The 19935-nt window shown below is 40.8% G+C and overlaps 1 protein-coding gene across 5 annotated transcripts in view; it reads left to right on the forward strand.

Moving 5' to 3' along the window:
- The window catches only part of MAP9 (microtubule associated protein 9), a 67962-nt gene extending 57936 nt beyond the window's left edge, over positions 1-10026 (forward strand). For 4 of the 5 annotated variants that reach the window (XM_075612768.1, XM_075612795.1, XM_075612786.1 and 1 more), the window contains exons 12-14: positions 6476-6621; positions 7471-7615; positions 9409-10026. In XM_075612768.1, the coding sequence (XP_075468883.1) occupies positions 6476-6621; positions 7471-7615; positions 9409-9528 (411 nt within the window). In that variant the 3' untranslated portion in view covers positions 9529-10026. The remainder of the gene's footprint in view (positions 1-6475; positions 6622-7470; positions 7616-9408) is intronic. The other variant, XM_075612805.1, reaches the window with a different exon arrangement.
- Positions 10027-19935: the final 9909 nt, after the last annotated feature.

Consider the following 19935-nt stretch of genomic DNA (forward strand, 5'->3'; position numbering starts at 1 on the left):
TGAGGTGGAGGCGCTGCACTGGATAGGACTCACGCACACTACCTCAGCTGCCTGTCTGGGTTGACATTCCCCACACAACATCATGCGGGAGACTCAGGAGTCCTGTTGCCAACAGGTGCACCACCAGACACGACCATGTAATGGGGACTGGTTAGACCACAGGGGCCAATGTGAGATTGGGTGGGTCAGCCAGGTCAGAAAATCCGGTACATTTGGAGGCGCTGCTGGGATACCTGTCAACAGGACAGGCTTTTGCTAGGCACACTGGGAAACAGGGAAAGTGTCTGCTGCCACTTTGTGCTGCGTGGGACGGAGCCAGGGGTAGTCAGGGGAGCTGATGGAGTTGTCAGATCGCACGGATGACCTGGGGACCTGCAAGGAGTTAGTGGGTCTGAAGAAGGGCTATAGCTGTCCTAGTCACCTTGAGGTAGTGCTAGTGGTAGGATGCCTAAAGGGATAGCCTGTTAACGTGGTCAGGAATCCTGGAGAGGGTCTGCACTAGGCTGACCAAGAGATGTAGACGCCCAAGTACTGCATGGAAGAGCCAGAGTACTCTAGCCCATTCCAGGCCACTATCCGAAGGGAGCACAGACTGGGAGGAAGGAGATACAGCAGACACAGAAAGAGTGAGCCTAGCCTGAGGTAGTGAAAACACGAGTCAGACCTACATTAGGTACACAAGGTGGTGCATCAGGCAATCTTTATTGTATCGGTATCGCAGCTGCCCCGCAGAGAGGAGCTCCATGTACAATCAGAACAAGTACAGCAACCAAATGGCGACCGCAAGAATGGAGGATCCGCGCGGTGCGGAAGGTCCAAGATGGCGGACGGAGGCCGAGGGAGAGAGCGCACATGGCATGTGTGCGGGTGAAGAGCAAGCTACAGAAGCGACTTTTGTGAGCCTGCTGTGGAGTGGCGCGAAAGCTGTAGCCGCGCCTTTCTTGTCCTGCCTAAATTCCCGGGGTGCAACCCTGGAGGATAGCTGTGAGGACATTGCGATTACGTGTGAGAATGCTGAGGGAGTATCTGATTGCCAGGCGGTGATTACTACTCAAGTTACAACTGCTGCTAATATGGATTGCAGAGCGATCCAAAATGGCGGTTCCCGCTTCCAAGGGAGACCGCGTGGGCCGAGTGCAGAAAATGCTGCAAATGCTAAAATTGCAGAAAGTTGGCCGGGATTGGCGCCAAAAGGAAATCACCACCATGCTGGGAGGTATGGCGCGAAAGCTGTGGCCGTGCCCTCATGGACTGTGACAGGCTCAGAGCCAATTATGGGCCATAACGTGAATCTGTGGAACCATCCCCAAATATTCACCAGGGGGAGGGGTCTCTATCTCTGCCAGGCGAGACCCGAGTGTTCTGAGGGAGGAGCTGGATGTGAACTTCCTGTCCCTCAGTTGCGAGGAGCTGGTGAACAGGAGAGACCACTGTGCAAAGTGTCTCCCGTAACCAGCACAACAAAGAGCGAGATGGACATTGGGGTATATCCCTATTCATTGCCAGGAGGCTTCCTGGTAGTCACGGCTGGGGACAAAGAGACATTGCGGTGCCTGTGAATGCAGTGCAGGTTACCCGGCGGAGAAGCTAGCACCACGGCAAGGTGTCCTCAATGTGGCATCAACTATCTGTGGGCCGTGCAGCCCTTCGTACCAGGGCAGATCGTGGAGGCGGGAGCGGACACAGCTAAGCTGAAAGCTGAAGCTTTGCCCTCGGTCAAAGCGGAACCTGTCGATCCCGGAGAATGGGGATCGCTTCTGATGATCTCCACTGAGCATGGAGGAAAAGGGCCTACCACTGCGGTGAGAACCTGGAACCTCTCCGTCGGTCCCCTGCGGGAGTGCCACTCCTCGAGTCGGAGTTCGGCTCCTCGAACGAGGAACAAGTGACCCCAACGACGGTGGTGATGCGCCTACCGGCGGACCACTACAGCGGTGCTGAAAAACAATCGGCACTTACCTGTGTCGGAGCGGAGTCTCGTGTCGCCGGTGCAGAAACAACCAGACAGGCGGAGTCCCACGGCCATGGTGACTGGTAGAGCGGACGGCGGAGGAGGAACCATCCCGAGCCGACGGAGCGGTAAGCGACATCCTTGCCCTCCCCAGGCGCCGGTGTTGGCAACGGCGGAGAGAGGCCTGGCCCAGGCCTGGACGGAGCGGAGAGCAGAACCATCACTTCCGGCGGCGGACGTCGTTCTTGAGGAAGAGGTTCCGGTGGGGAACCCAACGCAAGATGGCGGCGAGTCCCGCGCGATCCATGACATAATTTCTGGTGGGCACAGCGGAACTGGATGGAAGATGGCCGCGTCCTCGCGGATCCGGGAAGAGCCGGCAGGCCCTGCGGAAGCCTGGGAACAAGGACATGGGTGAACCGGAAGGCCAGTCCGATGGCACCGGGCAAGGTAGCGACAAGTTGCGGGTAGTAGCCCCGTGCAGTGTTTCCCTATGCCCAACCCCTGGCCATAGTTAAAGCCCCTGCCCCTGTCACTTTTTCCTATGGGTCCCAGTCTAGCCAAGGGTTGTCTGGGGAGTCCCGAGCCACTTTTGAAGAACGGACTGGGGAAAATCTGGACTGGGGTTACTATTTTACCTCTGATGAGGGATTGGGGAGGGAAATGTCTATGCCAAGAATGTCATCCAGCACTAATGATAACAATAGTACTGTTAGTGTAAGGTGTAAGCCTAAGAGCCTTGGGTCCAATTCAAGGTCCACAGGGACATCAGGAGTTTCATCAGGGGATTTGGGTAATTTTGCTCATATTGTGCCTGTTGCTCGGGTACAACCCTATGTGCCTCCAGTGTCGGCAAGAGTTGCCAGGAATCGCCTAAATGCGTTACTTTTTTTCCACCATCCAAGGGAGGGAGAAATTGAGTTTGAGATGGATTCCACTGATGAGGAGAGGGAGTCTAGTTCTGGTGAAGAGACCAGTGATGGGGAGGAAAATTGGGAATTGGGATTCTGATAGTTCCATAGAAAATTGGGATCGTGAAACATCAGATGAGAATTGGTATAATGAGACAGCAAAAAAGATAGCTTACATCTCCAGGAGATACCTGAAGGAAGTGTATGGGCATGATCCTCTCAGTCCACTAGCATCCCGGCCAGAGTTATGGGCTGATTGTGAGTGTCCAGTATGTCACCCAGAGTGTTATAGCATTGCTGCTCTAAACCCAGTGGACCATGCTGTGCGCAGGCCACCTTAAGAGGGTATGGTAGTACCAGTAATGGATACTCCATCAGGGAGTAATCCTGGTTGTTATACATCATCTAAAGTTAGGATGTAGCTGTTATTATGTTATGATGAAGATATGTACTGTAATAATGTATTGTGTGTTTTGCAGTGCTACCTGAAGGAAGGTTCCGCAAATTTAGATCCCAGCCGGGACGTTGGGTTTCACCAGGGGGAGAATGTAGCCATTTGTAAAATTGGTGTACATATCTCTTTCTCATGCTGGCAGTAAACCTGGTAAATATGCAGGTTTGCCAGCAACAATCATGGAGGTTTGCCCTCAAATCCTGGTGAGGTGTCATATGTCCCAAAGGAAGTGACAACATGCTTTGTGTCCACCCTTAGTGACACAGAGCGTGTCTGTTTTCTGGAGGTGATATAAGATACAGCACTGCCTAAAGTTAGGAGTTCATTCCTGTTAGTGTTCTGACTCTGTTCAGTGAGAGGCACGTGGAGGTCTGCAACAGTGTTGCAGTGGCTGATGCAATTGCTGGAGGCTGTGCAGCTCAAAGCAGAGAGACAAGCTGGTGAATCTCCCTAAGGGGAGAGGGGCCACAGGGGCCAATGTGAGATTGGGTGGGTCAGCCAGGTCAGAAAATCCGTTACATTTGATTTATATTATTGTCCATAAAAAGTATCAATCCAACCATGCTATGAAAAGCATTAATAGCTTAATTTGTCAAACATGTAACGTATCTAAAAAGTGAAAGGAAACAGAAATCCAAGAGCAGTAATTCAAATCAATATCAGTATGCGGTGCAAAGGAACCACTGGTTGGCCATCAGATCACAACTGTGGTCCTACCAAGAGAAGGGTCGGGAGTGACCTGTAGCGCCAGTCCTCACTTGTCATCTGGGTTTCTAGGCTGCTGCCTTCTCTACTCCTGTTGCTCTGTTCTGTTTGTATGGTTTATTTCTGTTGACTTTTTCTCCCCATACACGGCCCTTGTGCTATGGTTGATTAATACATTTTGATATTCTTTTCTAATACATGTTATATCCTAATGCAATATATCTAAACCGCAAAATACTAAATTACTAATACAGAATGCTTAGAAAAATGACAAGATCATATTGTGTTATGTACCAAACTACCAAAGGAAATACATTCATAATGCTACAGTACAAAGAGAAGATGTATCTGCAGCGTGGAGGGAAGAGACTAATTTAGTAGAGGTCATATTGACTTATACCTCCATCTTAACCTCCCTTTCTCTCCATAAAAAGACCTATTTTTGCCTTCCTAAGCATGTTGAGATTTGTAGCTGTGACTTTCCAGGCAGCAATCTTCGCAGCCTGATAAATAGCCTATCAATATGTAATTTTGAGAGTTTTCTTCATTTTGTATACACAATTTACATATTGCACTGAATTGCACAACCAGAACCAAATTGCACCGAGTACTTCTATAGAGCTTCCAGTTTTTGTTCCATGTAAGTGGAACTGTAGACCACTTTAAAAAAGTGTCTTCCTACCCTTAAAAGAAAAATAAGTACATCCTGTTATATAAATAGAATACTGTAGGTGACAAATGAAAACAGATTTATTTCCTCTCTTCACATTGTGAACTTCTGTAACCACATGTGGTTTTATTAGCATGTTGCGTTCCTGTATTGCACCAATCTGACTTGCAAAATAATCAATAAAAATAGTTTGACATCAGGTATATTGTAAAAAAATAAATAAAACAAATCCTGTAATCAGTTTAGTTTTAAAATGTATCTTTTATGCTATGTGGGATCTGTGAGTAAATACAGTATATTGCACACAGTGATGGCTTTTTGAAGGGAGGATATATGTATTCTCCATAAATAATTGGTGGTCAGTACCATCTGTCTCATCATTTCACTTCTTTCAAAAACCTTAGGGAAGGACATTTCTGACAGCTCATCTGTAGCAGTTTTCTGAAATATGTGCACATCCTTTAAAAAACTGACTAGTCCACTGTGGGATAGTTGTTTTTTTCTTTCTAATGTGAAATATAAACATTTGATTGCAATATATGCATTATAGTTTTTCTGGCTCTGAATATAATCACTGTATTTTAAAGACAGTATTTTAATATTTGAAAAACAATATTGACTGCACTTTTTACAGGATCAAAAAATGGTGCCTCAATTTTGCTGAATAAACATGAAAATGGTACCACCATCATCATTTTGACATATTATTGTTAACATTTTATGTCGTTTTCTTTTCAATATGCATCATCAACGTGTCTGCTTTTACCAATGTATTATTTGCCATCTAGTTTTCAGCAAAGACCTGGTTTATTCCTCTCTATGAAAATATGCTACACTTATTATTAATGCAAGCAGGAGATGTCAACATTTTTATTTTGATGGTTTGTATAACTATTATAGTAATAATCACAGGTCACACCCAAATCTGCCACAACTTTGGTTTATTCCTGAATATTTTAATCATTTTGACTTGCATTGTTTACTTGTAGTTAAATTGTTTCCTTTAGTTTATTGCTATATGTACAGGTAATGAATTGCAAGTTTACTATAATATTAGTAATTAAAAAAAATAAACAAATTCCATAGCTCCATTATAGCAAAAAGTGAAAAACTAAAATGTTATTTAACAGTGAGACCTATGGAGACATAATAGCAAACAGCAACATTTCCAATCGCTATGATTCTTTCTCAAACAGTTATACACTAGCAACTTTGTTGCAGGTTGCTCTCTTATAATAAAACCAATTCAATAACAGCTCTTTAAAATTAAAAATTAAATTTATTTGTAGTACATACAGTAGGATTGACGCTGGGGCTCTCCGGAGCTGAAAAACATTACTTTCAGCTCTGGGGAACCCCTGCTTCCCAAGGTACAGATCTCCGTATCAGATGCCAGTATCTCCTGCAAGTTTAAATGCCTCATGTCACGTGAAATTAGTGTACTGGGCTTTTGGGCGTGGGGAAGCCGCAATTGGGCCACTGTCAGGCTTCGTTCAGCTGCAGTTTCCTTGCGCCAAAAATGAACATAAATAGCGCTGCATCTGTACAGTATGTGTCCTGCGATCTGACTGCTAAATAAAATGTACGTTTTTCACTTTTTGCTATAATAACGATGTGGACAATTTTTTGCTATTGTGGTTCTATCATGTTGGAAGTTTAATGGCACTTCCTAGTCCTATGTGCACCCTGCATTTTTCCACTCTGCAAATTTCTCATCTATCTATATCATTAGAGCTGGTCCTATTTTGGATTGCTATAATATTTGTAATAAAACTATCTTTTAGGCTTTTGAAAAATGGAAAGATGATAAAGAGGAACATTTGAAAGAGAAAATCCAAAAAGAAAAGCAGAGTGTAAAGGAGAAGCAACAAAAGGAGCAGAAAAGCGTTCTAGAAAAGAAGAAAGACAACAGATCTGCTATTCAGAAATGGTAAAACCGTGTTTGGGAAACAATAATGCAGAAAAAGTCATTGGTACCTCTTTGGTTATGTAGTGAAACATTATTTTAGTACATATGGCTGCCATTGTAGTATCAGTATAAACAAAGATACTGTGTCGCAGCACAAATCTAATCATATTAAATATTGCCTTAAATCATCATAATTCAGAATGGTAGAATAAGACTTTGGGTCTCTTAAATACCCGTTTTTCTTGTATTTCTTCTAGCCATACCAGTTGAAATTTGAATTTTGGAACCATGTTTTTTTGTTGACACCATATTACTGTAAGGGAAATTATCACTCTGATTTAAATGTTGATAAATAGTTTCTTATTTAATATTCTAGGGACTGTATTGTTTGTTTTTGTACGTATACAGTATATATCTTTATTTTTGTTATTATATTTATTTAATGAGCATTTGGAATTAAGAGGGGGGGGGGTTCTAAATAATCTATTGGTAACTCTGGACACCCACCAGTTCTCAAGCTATTTACAGTTTGGTGTGCTATTTTTTAGTCATAATGCAAGTTAATGCATGGCCATCCGGTCTGCTTCCCACAGGCAAATCAATAGAAAGCCACAATGTTATTGAATTCATAATGTTCCAACTTTATATTGGTGGCCATTCTGTAGTGTCCGCGCATTAAATATTGCTAGAGACACAATGTAATATATGTTTACTAATTATCAAGCTAAAATAGAGACGTTATTGTCTTTGTTAGATAAGAAAAGCTGTACCCAGCTGCTGTAAATGTAAAATACATGAAATGCGGACCTGTACGTAAGGGAGGGTTTAGTTTTTTCATTGTACTCTGTTTACTACTTTGACAAATGCTAGGAATGAACAAAAGGAAGGTGCTTTGAAAGAAAAGAAAAAAGAAAAATTACATGAGAGACTGAAACACGAGAAATCGAAGGCTGAGAAAGAGGAGAAAGAAAAGAAAGCATTGGAGATGTATGAAAAATGGATGGTAAGGATTTGTGTAAGTAACATTAATGAGAAATGCACAAATGACCTTTTTCTTTTATCCTTGTCTTCTGAGATCTAGATCTGTATTATAATTACTGTATGTAGGCTATTGTGGCAGCAGGAATAGTACAACACTGCGGCACATATTTGCTGAGCAGTCTTTTGTTATAAGGCACCTCAATGCTGGAGGACTTCTTATGGCCCATTCAACTCAATGGGCTGTAATGTGTCTTCCAGCTCCAGAAGACTGCTTAGTAAATCTGGGCCTTTGTCAGCACTAAACCTTCCTTACAGTGCATTGCTAGCCTGTATGGCAACAGAGGGGTTATTGTGGGAAAAAAAGGTAACATGGGAAAACGATTTTAGCCTGTTCAACTTGATGTTTGTGACATACAAACACTGTAAATTATAAGGGCCATGGAAAACTATATTTGTGAATTACATATGTACAGTATATCGTGTATAACATTACATTATACCATTTACTAACTTTTTTGAATTACGGAAGGATCAAATAATGGGAAAATAACAGTAAAATATACCCTGTTGCTGAATTTACCTCAGAGGACCCTCAGTCACAAACAATTGGAACCACAACAGAAAGACAATCCCTTAAAAGAACAATGGAAAAATCACAATTAAGAGTCTCTCACAAAACCTTCACATTCCTGTGTGTTCCCCAGTGCCTACATGTACATAGCGACAATGGATGTGTGTATACTGTAGGTCTTTCAGCTTTGATAAGCCAATTGAGATTAATGACTGATTATTTTGATAGCTTATCTCTCTTGATATATTTCTCACACTGTGGAGATATTTATCACTATTGAAAGCATTTGTCCTAGTCCTGGCGTATGCAAATTCTATCCCCCTTTTAACCACGCATACAGGGTATATGATTATTATTTTTTAAGTAACAAGAAAAATGGAAATGTATCACTGTGAAGTGGAGCAGCACATTTTGGCGAACACAAAGTCCATTTTTGAAAATGAATTGAATCTGTGTACTTTTGAAAAATAAACCTCTAATTCAAATGGATTAATGTGAGTCTTAATTAATGTAGTGGTTACCCAGTGTGATCAATGGTTGTTGACCGCACTTCTGTTGCTTCTTGCAAATATTCTTGGTTTGTTCTGTGGATTTACACATTTTTAGAAGAAATGTATGTTATTTACCTGAATTTTCAATCTGCAGATGCAGATAAACCGATCTGTAACTTTATACTGTAAGTGGTTTGTTAAGTGATAGTTGAGATAAATCAATTCCAATAAGTTGAGTGTTTGTAAGTACTTACAGTGATGTAGTGGAAGCTTTTCTTTATACATTAATACAGCATATATCTTTAGCGCACTCTTTAAGGATAAATATCTTTTTATTTATGGTTTAACACCTTGAGTGCTGAAGGGCCCGCGGGGCCAGAGTGCCATAGCCCGTCTGGTGCTCGCCACCACGTGAACACTCTTTGTAATGGTCACGTGATCACTCCCTGAAGGGGTCACATGATCACTCCATCACTGATGATGGAACAGAAGAGGAGGAGTCACCCCCCTTCCGTCCGCCATCATTGCAGATCGCGTCAGTGCAGGATGCAATCTCCCCTAAGAGAACCAGCATTTTTTTTAATTACGTAACTACTACGTCATGGGTAACCATGGATGCCAGAACACGACGTAGTAGCTACGTTTTGGGGCACTCAAAGGGTTACCTTTTAACAGTGGTAGAAAAATATTGCTTATTTTCCTTGTCCAGTTGATTTTTGTACAAGGTTCTTACCAAATGTTTTTTTATTTATTAACTATTTACAGGAGAAGAAAGAAAGAAGAGATAGGATTGAAAAGAAACAAAAAAAGCTTCAGGTTATTTTAGAAGACGATCCTCCTCCTCCATGGAGTCCTCCAAGCAGAACTATTCCTGCAGGGAAATGATTGAACTACAATCTCTCAGTTTCATATATTGTCATATCATTATTTCTCAACATCGGAATTCAAAGCAATTTGTGTGCATTTCTGTTTGTTTTCATTTTTTTGGAATCACTAATATACTGTATGGTTCAACACATTTCCCAAAACAACAAGCAAAATAGAGTTGGCGTTATTGCATAACAAATTGCCTTTTAAAACACAATGTGGGAATTATATAAATTCCCCTCAAGCAAAGAATAACATTTTGCTAAAGTTTCATTTGAGTGAATTCCTTATTGAAAACTGATAGCTAACTGTAGTTATATGAATACATTAATTGTGTGTTTGTTGCCTGTAAATGCAAAATCATAATTTTGCTCAGTTTTTCCCCGATATTAACTGTTTGCACACCTGCACTATTTTAGACACCTTTCAACATACTTTCCACCGCGGATCAGATTTTTAAAGAAATATGGTTACTAGTATACTCTGTAAATTTCTTAAAAGAAAATTAAACTAAAACATATACTAAGCGCTCAACCTATTTACAAAACAGTGATACAACTAGCTAGTGCTGTGATATCTAAAGATTAACAACCCTTGAGGTGCAAAATCCTAACAATGAATGTGAAACCCCCAAAAACATGTGAATGAAGTGAGGGGATGGCTGTCTAAGGACAAACAACAAGCCTATCCATGGAGGCTAGTCGGAAATAGTGAAAAATAAGAGAACAATCCTTGGCGCACTGCCAGATGTACAGTATAAACCTGGATATTACAGTCCAAAACCTCTGAATAAAGTACGTATTCCTGGAATCTCTTGGAAGTAGATCAATATCTGAAACCAAACAAGATAGAAAAAAACATTGCGCAGTACTCTCTAGCTATGGAGATCACACACACACACAGAAGCTTACTACTTACAAAAAAGCAGATAGCATGGACCTTGAAAGGTATCTTTGACTTGTGCTCGAGTGTATGCGACTGGAAGGCAGTTGGTCTCAGATTCTTCTGCACTTCTGCCTTCTCCAAAGCTCAACCAATTGGAAGTCACGACACACATAAAATGCAAAGATAATGCAAATGGTGTAGTACCGTAACACATTTAATAAAACAATTAAGATCACAAACAGTTGCACTCACATGCTGATAGATCTTAAAATCAGATGACAGACGTGTCGTCATTAACATTTAACTGTGCAAATGGGAAATGAGCAACAGAAAGAGAAGGAGAGAAATGTTAATATCTTAAAAACAAACTTGTCTTTAAGAAAAAGTATATGCTTCCAGAACTTTATTATGTCAAAAACTATTCTTTTTGATGCCGTGATTCATGTTGATATTTTCTTACTGAAAATCCAGTGGTAAAAAGCTGCAATGCCATTCATCAACATGTTGCAATAAAGTTAAATCTCTTAGCATCAGTATCGACGACAGCTTTCCCACGGCCTAAAGCTCTGCTCATGAAGGGCCGCACTGCGGAGGGGAGCTGGGGCCCTGTGGGTGGAGTGGCACACGGAGGGTTCCGACGCAGCAGCTAGGCCCCGGGATAGGGGCCGGCCGGACCCACGGAGCCGCAGTTGTTATTTTAGCAGCCAGAACATCCCCTCTCTCCGGGCACTACCTGTGGTGCGGGTCCTTACAAAGAGGTACAAGAAGCCCACCTAGGTGGTCAAGCACAGAAGTTAGCCTGCACCAGAAGTTTGGTCCAACTTCCGCAATCACCGCCCTGGTGGGCTCCCGACACCACACCTGCTCCACAAGTAGGGGGCCCTGGGGACAGAGGGGAGCTTGCTTTTAAAACTTGCACGGGGGCCCACCGGTGCCTAGTTCCGCCGCTGCTGCTCAACATTATTATATGTTCTCTACAATTTTAAACAGTTGTTTCCTAATTAGGGGTGTTTTCAAACTGATCTACAAATCTAATAATAATTACTTTTAGTTGGGGCTGGCCATGGGGTTCATAACTAGAGTAGAACACAAGTGAAATAAAATTATGTGCTGAATTAGGACTCGCGAAATATGTTTTTATTTTAGTATCTTTTCAAAACAATATATGATTAGGATGAAAAAGGGAAAATATGCACTGGCTAAATGGGATTGCAACTCTAAATATATCAGAGAAAATAAAGTGGTAATTGTGGGTCATGGTATTCATACTTTCAGAATGTGAGACTACAGTCTAGATGTAGCCATACTAGCAAGAAACCATGGCGAGTGGTAAGCGATAACACGGCAAGTGTTTTTAAACTTTCTTAGTAAACATGTGTATAAAAGCCTTTAATTTATGTATGTAATTAATTATCCTATTCATACATGTCATGTAGGATTTTTCTGTATGTGCCTTTTAACATAATTTCTCCACGCTAAATGCAGTAAGAAAGCTATAACATGATGATGCAGACACCCTTAATTCCCATAACATGGACCCCTTCTCTTTTGACGTCTATCATACATAATATTATACAGGGTCAGGGGCAGCAGCTTACATGTTAAGAAGTCCAACTTTAAAGTGGCTCTTTTTTAAGTGGCATGCAGTGTGGAGTTTAACAGGGAGTTCAACAGGAGTGGAACATATGGCCAGCAGAAAACCTACTGGCCCTGAATCCTGAATTTAAACTGTGCTGGAAAGGAGGACATTTTCTTTCCCAGACCTCACTCTTCTGTCAGCACTAAACTTTCACTGCCATGCTTCGTCTAGTATTTATATTTGCTTGACCTCACTTCTTTTCAAAATACACATTTCTTTCTACTAGCCTCATTATGTCTCGAACTCTATTCATATATCTCCAATTCTCCTTCCTTCTCCACTCCTCAGTTCACATGAACTCCTTTCCTATCTGCACCCTCTGACACTACACAGCTATACCCCCTCCACTAAAACACACCCCTACAAATCCTCACACATTATTTTTCAATGCTTCTGGGCAGATCTTTCCTAATCCTGGTCCCTGCCTTATTTCTACATGTTCTCGTCTTTGCCTCCCACATGCAACTTCTGCTCCTGGTGTCAACCCCTCTAACCTCATACCCATCCCTCATCAATCTCTCTCCTTTTCTCCTGTGCCCTTTGAAATGCTCGCTCTCTTTCCAACAAGTTGTTCTCTGTGCATGACTTATTTTTCTCTCACTCTGCTACTCTTTGCTATAATGGAGACTTGGCTCACGCAGTCAGACTGCACTGGAAGCTGCCCTCTCATGGTGGCCTTTCTCCTACACTCCACGCCCTGATGGCAGGGGTGTAGGCCTGGGGCTCCTCTCCTCTATCTTCTGTTACCGAACCCTTCCTATTCCTCCCTCTTTTTTCCCTCAGGCTCTGTCCAGCTTTGTTCTTATCGCCTTGTCCGCATGGTGGTCATCTATCGCCCACCTACCCCTGCTCACCCCCCTTCTGTCTTTCTCTCACTTTGAATCCAGGCTTCCCTTATTTCTCTCCACAGACTCCCCTGTTCTTCTTGGAGGCTTCAACTGCCATATTGATGAAACCTCTCCCTTGGGCTTCCCCTCTTCTTTTGGCCTTCAACAGTGTATTGCAGCGATCACCCACAACGATGGCCACTACCTAGACATGGTTTTCACAAAAAACTTTTCTCTTGATTTCTCCATTTTCGCCTTTCCTCTCTTTGACCATCATCTCATCTCGTTTTCTCTAATTTCTGCCCTTCACTACTATCTACCCCTCATTTCTGCAGAGACCTGCGCTCTATTGACCTACAGATGCAGCCACGAGTATTAGAACTCTTGCCTTGGAAATTCTGGGGCAGTCTCATAGTAAATGCCTCAACATTGCTGCAACATTGCCTCAACATTTCTGTGAGATTCTTAATGGCCCATCGGATTATCACAGCAGGGGTCCCTGTAGTCCCATTCAGTTTGAATGGACTGCAGGGACCCCCTGCTATGTTAATCCTATGGGCCATTAAGAATCTCACAGAAATGTTGAGGCATTTACTGTGAGACTGCCACAGAATTTCCCAGGTACAAGTGTTCTAATACTCGTGACTGCATCTGTACAAACTTTTGATTCCACTTTGTGCTCCTCCCTCTCCTCTCTCAGCTCTGCTCCAGACCCTGACAACCTGGTCAGGAACTACAACTCTACCCTATCCTCTCTTGATCTACAGGCCCCTCTTTCTCTCTGCAGTTCCTGCCCTTCACACCCCAGACCCAGGCTAAATTGCAACACACGCATGCTGTGTTCCTGCACTCATTCCACTGAACGCCTCTGGAGGAAACATCACACTCTTGCAGAATATTTTGACTACAAGTGTATTTTATCCTGTTTCAACTCTGCCTTCTCCCAGACTAAACAACCCTACTTTTCTTCACTAATCAACATGCACAAATCTAACCCACACTGACTCTTCTCTATCTTTGACTCCCTACTCAGACCATCCTCTGCTGCCTGTTTTTCTTCCTCCATTTCACCTCTGGACTTTGCTGACTTTTTCAAGAAAAAGGTGGAATCCATACGTCAGGACATCCCATCTATTCTCCCATCCTACACCTTTTCCTAACTCTCCTACTGCCTTCCTTGATTCTTTTTCCGCTGTCACAGTGGAGTATGTATCATTCCTTATCTCTTCTCCCTCTGCCACTTGCCCACTTGACCCCATTCCCTCCCATCTCCTAAAATCTCTTGCTACTACTATAATCCCTACGCTCACCCACATTTTTAACTCCTCCCTCTACTCTGGTACCTTTCCCTCCTTTAAACGTGCAACAGTTATACCATTACTCAAAAACAGCAAGCTTGACCCTACCTGTCTGTCTAACCATCGTCCTTTCTGCCTTTTGCCTCTAAACTCTTTGAACGGCTTGTATTCTCTCACTTGCTCCATTTTCTCACCACCTATTCTCTCCTTGATCCTCTACAATCTGGCTTCCACACTGCTCACTCAACTGAAACAGCTCTCACTAAAATAACTAATGACCTTCATGCTGCCAAAGACAAAGGTCACTACACTCCTGGATTTATTCCCTCTCCCATCGTACTTTCAGTTTGTCTGTTGCTAACATTTCCTCTATCGATCTCTGTGGGGGTACCCCGGGGCTCTGTCCGGGGACCTCTTCTCTTTTCTCTTTACACACTCTCTGGTTGACCTTATCACATCTTCGATTCAAATATCACTTCTATGCTGATCACACACAAATGTACTTTTCAACCCCTGACCTTATACCTGCTATACAGACCAACGTTTCTGAATGTCTCTCCGCTATATCATCCTGGATGGCCCTCTGCCGTCTCAAATTTAACATGTCAAAAACGTAGCTCATATTTCCTCCCAAACCTGGCCCTACTGCCTCCTACATTACTGTTGAAAGCACTATCATACACCCAGTATCACAAGCACGCTGCCTACGGTTCACACTCGACTCCTCTCATTCAAAAAGTAGCTAAAACCTGTTGTTTTTTCCTGAACAATATTACAAAGATACGCCCTTTCCTCTACTGCTCTAGTGCTAAAACTGACACATGCCCTCATTCTCTCCTGTCTCAATTTCTGTAACCTCCTGCTGTCCGGCCTTCCTGCCTCTCACATGTCTCCCCTACAATCTATCCTAAACGCTGTATGCTAGAATCACTACTCTTTCCTAAATCTGTCTCAGCGTCTCCCCTGTGGAAATCCCTCTCCTGGCTTCCTATCCTGTATCACACACTGAATTCTCCTCGCTTTTAAGGCTTTACACTGTTCTGTCGCTCTTAACATCTCAGCCCTAATTTCTCGCTATACACCATCCCGTCTTGCGTTCTCCTTAAGGTTGTCTTCTCTCTACCCCTTTTGTGTCTAAAGCCCTCTCCGCCTTAAAACTTTCTCACTGACTGCCCCAAACCTCTGGAATGTCCTTCCCCCTCAATATTCGACTAGCATCCTCACTATCCACCTTTAAAACCCACCTACTTAAAGCATATGAGTAGCTCTGTGGCTGATACTATACACTTCATACATCGACCATTATCCCTTGCAGACGCACTTACCAGAACACCTTCCTACTGTCTGTGTATGTTCTTTCTACTCTGAAGCACTACTTCCCATTATGTGTTATCTGTATTATTTCTTATTTATATTATGTCACGTGTATTACTGCTATGACTGACGCTATATAAATAAAGATATACATACATATAGTTTAACCTGCAGTCATAAAATACGTTACCTGTGCTTACCATTGACATTGTAAACCAACTACTCACTAAAGAAGAGAAAGCTTGTGTTAATCATGGTGACTTTTCTAACATGGACTATTTTCAGCTACTGACACTTTCAAGTACAGTATGTTAAATAAGGAGTATAATACATGAACTAACCTAAGGAATAAAATCAAATCGGTGATCTAATTTGTAAAGGTGTTAAAAAATGGATGTGAAGAGACAGCAGATCCACATCCAATAATTCTTCTCATCTTCCTTTCTATTCTATACTTTATGCAATTTTTAATGAATGTCAACAGCTCACTGATTTCACCCTATTTTTCCATCTACTTATCTCGGATCATAGTGTGTCAGCAGCCAAATTAAAAATAATAGTTTTTCTGCATCGAATAGGACAGATTGTATAACATTTGGAAAATTCATTGGTATCCATATACATTTCTCTCCAATTAGACAACTGGATTCCTTATTTTGTCTAGTTAAATTGTTTAATTAGACCCTTAAAAGAACCTCAACTTTTAGTGTTGACGGGCTATGGGGAAAAACAAATCACTAATAACTAGAACATTGCAATTATTTTTGTATCAATGTTTTCTTTTTCGGAAATGTACAACTCCATAAAAAATATATCATTACATTTATTAGTACAAAAAATTGTCATAGAAAAAGACTGTATTCTTCCTGATTAGTTACTTTGATAAATTAACTTTGAATCTAAACAGAATAACTTGAAGATATTTATTATGTTAAAAGTGACGTTTGCCAAAATGTGTTATATAACGTTGGATATTATTGTGCAATGTTTTTATTTTACACATCAGGACTAATTTTAGACAGATTTTAAAAATCTAGTAATTTAGAAAGAGTTTATCTCTGTTTTGTGTTCCGGATAAAAATACTTTGGCCCTTTTTCTGTAGCATTGAAGTCATCCCAGTTTACTGAATACGAGCCTACTGAATATCATCACATAATTCATCTCATAATTGCATTAAAGCACATTTTCAGGATTTAATATTTTTCTCGATTAGTTTGCTGAGAAATATATTTTAATATGTGTATGAAACTTTGAATAAATGCGTGATTTGAATGTACACTCTCTAAAATTGTAAACTGTTTGGAGTAGACATTTTGGTAGATATATATCCCCCTTTTCACCTCTAACCTTAAACTCACCTCTTAAATTAACCATTTCCTTAGCTTAGACTCATGGCTACTATTGCACACCCACAGTCACTCCAACCAATGATTACCATCTACTGCACTTATTCCCTCACCTGATGTCTCTGTTAGTTTCTCATAATACACTTTGATTGTAAACTCTCCGGGGCAGGGATTTCCTTTCCTATTGTCAGATCTTATTTGTTGCACTTATTGTACTATAATTCCCTGTACTGTATTGTCCCTCTTGTAAAGCATCAAGTACAGCTGTAGGCACTATATAAATAAAGGCGTGCGTGTCCTAGAAATTAAATAGCATTTTCACACCTCTGCCAAAATAAATGAAGTATACAATGAAATGACAATAAATAATAGAAACTCCATGAAAAATATATCTATTTATTAAAGTGCATAGAAAAAATAAAACCACTTCATCCATGGATGAAAAATCCACCTACTCTTAACATTATACATACAATATAAAACATCACTTTAATCAGACACTATAAAATGTTAAACCCAATTCAAGTAAAATATTGGAAAGAGATTTGTACCATCCGCTAATACCCGTATATGAAAAGAGAAGAGTTGCACCAAATCACATATATATATAAAACGGAAATAGCCGTGTTAGTCCAGTTGCGATAGTGCAGAACAAATTAGTTCTTCAGTATTAGGTGATACCTTTTTTATTTGGACTAAATTTATGTCAAAGGACAAGCTTTCGAGAGTTCTCTTCCTCAGGTCAGCAATACTGATTAACAATGGAATCTATGGCTAAAACAGGTTTGTTTTAGCCATAGATTCCTTTGTTAATCAGTATTGCTGACCTGAGGAAGAGAGAACTCTTGAAAGCTTCTCCTACTGTATAACAAATTGTTAGCCCAAATAAAAAAAGGTATCACCTAATACTGAAGAACACATACATACATACATACATACATATATATATATATATATATATATATATATATATATATATATATATATATATATATATATATATATATATATATATATATATAAACAAACAACAGGGGGTGCCCAGTGCTACATCCAAATGACAAATCATACATGGTAATAATTACAAGAAATAATGCTACAGTACTAATAATAATGCTAATACTAATAATAATAAAATATGTTTTTTTAGTTAGATATTTTGGCCAAAGCATCATAAGCTTGCACACGAAATCGTCAAGGTAAACCATAATAAGTGCAAGTCCTACACTACACTACACACTGTTCCCTATACCTCTGTATGAGGGGGAAGAACCATAATAGATTCCTTATCTGCAGAAAGATGAGAAGATCCACCATTAAAAAGGGGGAGGTGACGTGAGCTCTGGGGGAGGTGCCACAACCACAAGCAGGTAAGGAATCTATTATGGTTCTTCCCTCACACAGAGGTATAGAGAACAGTATGCAGTGTAGTGTAGAACTTGCACTTATTATGGTTTACCTTGACGATTTGGTGTGCAAGCTTATGATGCTTTGGCCAAAATATCTAACTAAAAAACATATTTTATTAGTATTAGTATTAGCATTATTATTAGTACTGAAGCATTATTTCTTGTAATTATTACCATGTATGTTTTGTCATTTGGATTTAGCACTGGGCACCCCGTTGTTATATTCAATTGCCACAGCCCAGTGGCACTCTACAGTATGTGACATTACATATAGTCAAGATTAGGTGGGTGTGGGCGTTTGAGCTTGCTGGGATTGTGTGTGCTAATATATATATATATATATATAAATATATATATATATATATATATATATATAGTGGTTGACAAATCACCAAAAAATCTACTCGCCACACAAAAAAATCTACTCGCCACCTAGTACCAAACGTGTGCTGCTTGGGCCAATATTTACTCGCCCGGGGGTTAAATCCACTCGCCCGGGGCGAGCAAATGTATAGGTTTGTCGAACACTGTATATATATATATACAGGTAAACCCCGTTATAGTGCGACCCGTTATAACGCGAATCGGTTATAACGCGGTCTGAGCATGGCTCCCGAATTGAAAGCCTCCATTTTGCCGCCTTACCTGCATCTCAAATCCTCCATTTTGCTGCCTTACGCTCTCCTCTTCCAGCTGTCCTGTCCACGTGCTCATCTCTCTTCATCTCTCTCTTCCTGCTGTCCACGTCATCTCTCTGCCCATCGCGTGCCATTGGGTTTTTTTTTTTTTTTTCAAACATTCAATTCAATGCTTTATTGACTACCAGACACAGACACAAATAAACATTAATACATTTTGTACAAAACACATGCAGGGATTGCACTCTGGACTTTCTGATACCAGTGCCTTGCCTCTTACCTCTACACCATAGGCTTGGTGTGACAATACATAACCTATAAATATATTTATCCTCTACAACACATTGCCACAGGGTACATGTCAATGTTAATCTTAAATCTATTTCTAGCTGTCTATGACATCACACAGCTTCTGTGGTCTAGTGGTAGAATGCTTAACCAACATATGAAAGGGTCCTGGGTTCAATTCCTGTATGAAATGGTATAATTAGCTTTTTTAATAAATTATTATTTTAATTATATTGTATAATTTATAAATATATAATTCTTTATTATTCTTTATTAAGTAATAATTATTCATTAATCAATAATGATGTATTAATAATAATTCATTATTAATCATTCTTTATGATTATGTATTATTAATAAGTATGATTATTAATTATTATTAACAGTTAATGAACTAATTAATAATTATGTATTGTCACACCAAGCCTATGGTGTAGAGGTAAGAGGCAAGGCATTGGTATCAGAAGGTCCCGAGTTCAATCCCTGCATGTGTTTTGTACAAAATGTATTAATGTTTAATCGTGTCTCTGTCTGGTAGTCAATAAAGCATTGAATTGAATGTTTGAAAAAAACAATGGCATGCCGACGGGCAGAGAGATGAGAGCACGTGGACAGCAGGAAGAGGAGAGCACTGGTAAGGCGGCAAAATGGAGGAGAATTAAATCTGTAATGAGGAGGCTCGGTGAAATTTTAACGCGACCCCGGTTGTAACGCGGTCTTGGGGTTGTGGACCCCAAGGACCGCGTTATAACGGGGTTTACCTGTATATATATATATATG

This window comes from Ascaphus truei, chromosome 1 (assembly GCF_040206685.1).
Source record: "Ascaphus truei isolate aAscTru1 chromosome 1, aAscTru1.hap1, whole genome shotgun sequence".
NCBI classification, from domain to species: Eukaryota; Metazoa; Chordata; class Amphibia; order Anura; family Ascaphidae; genus Ascaphus; species Ascaphus truei.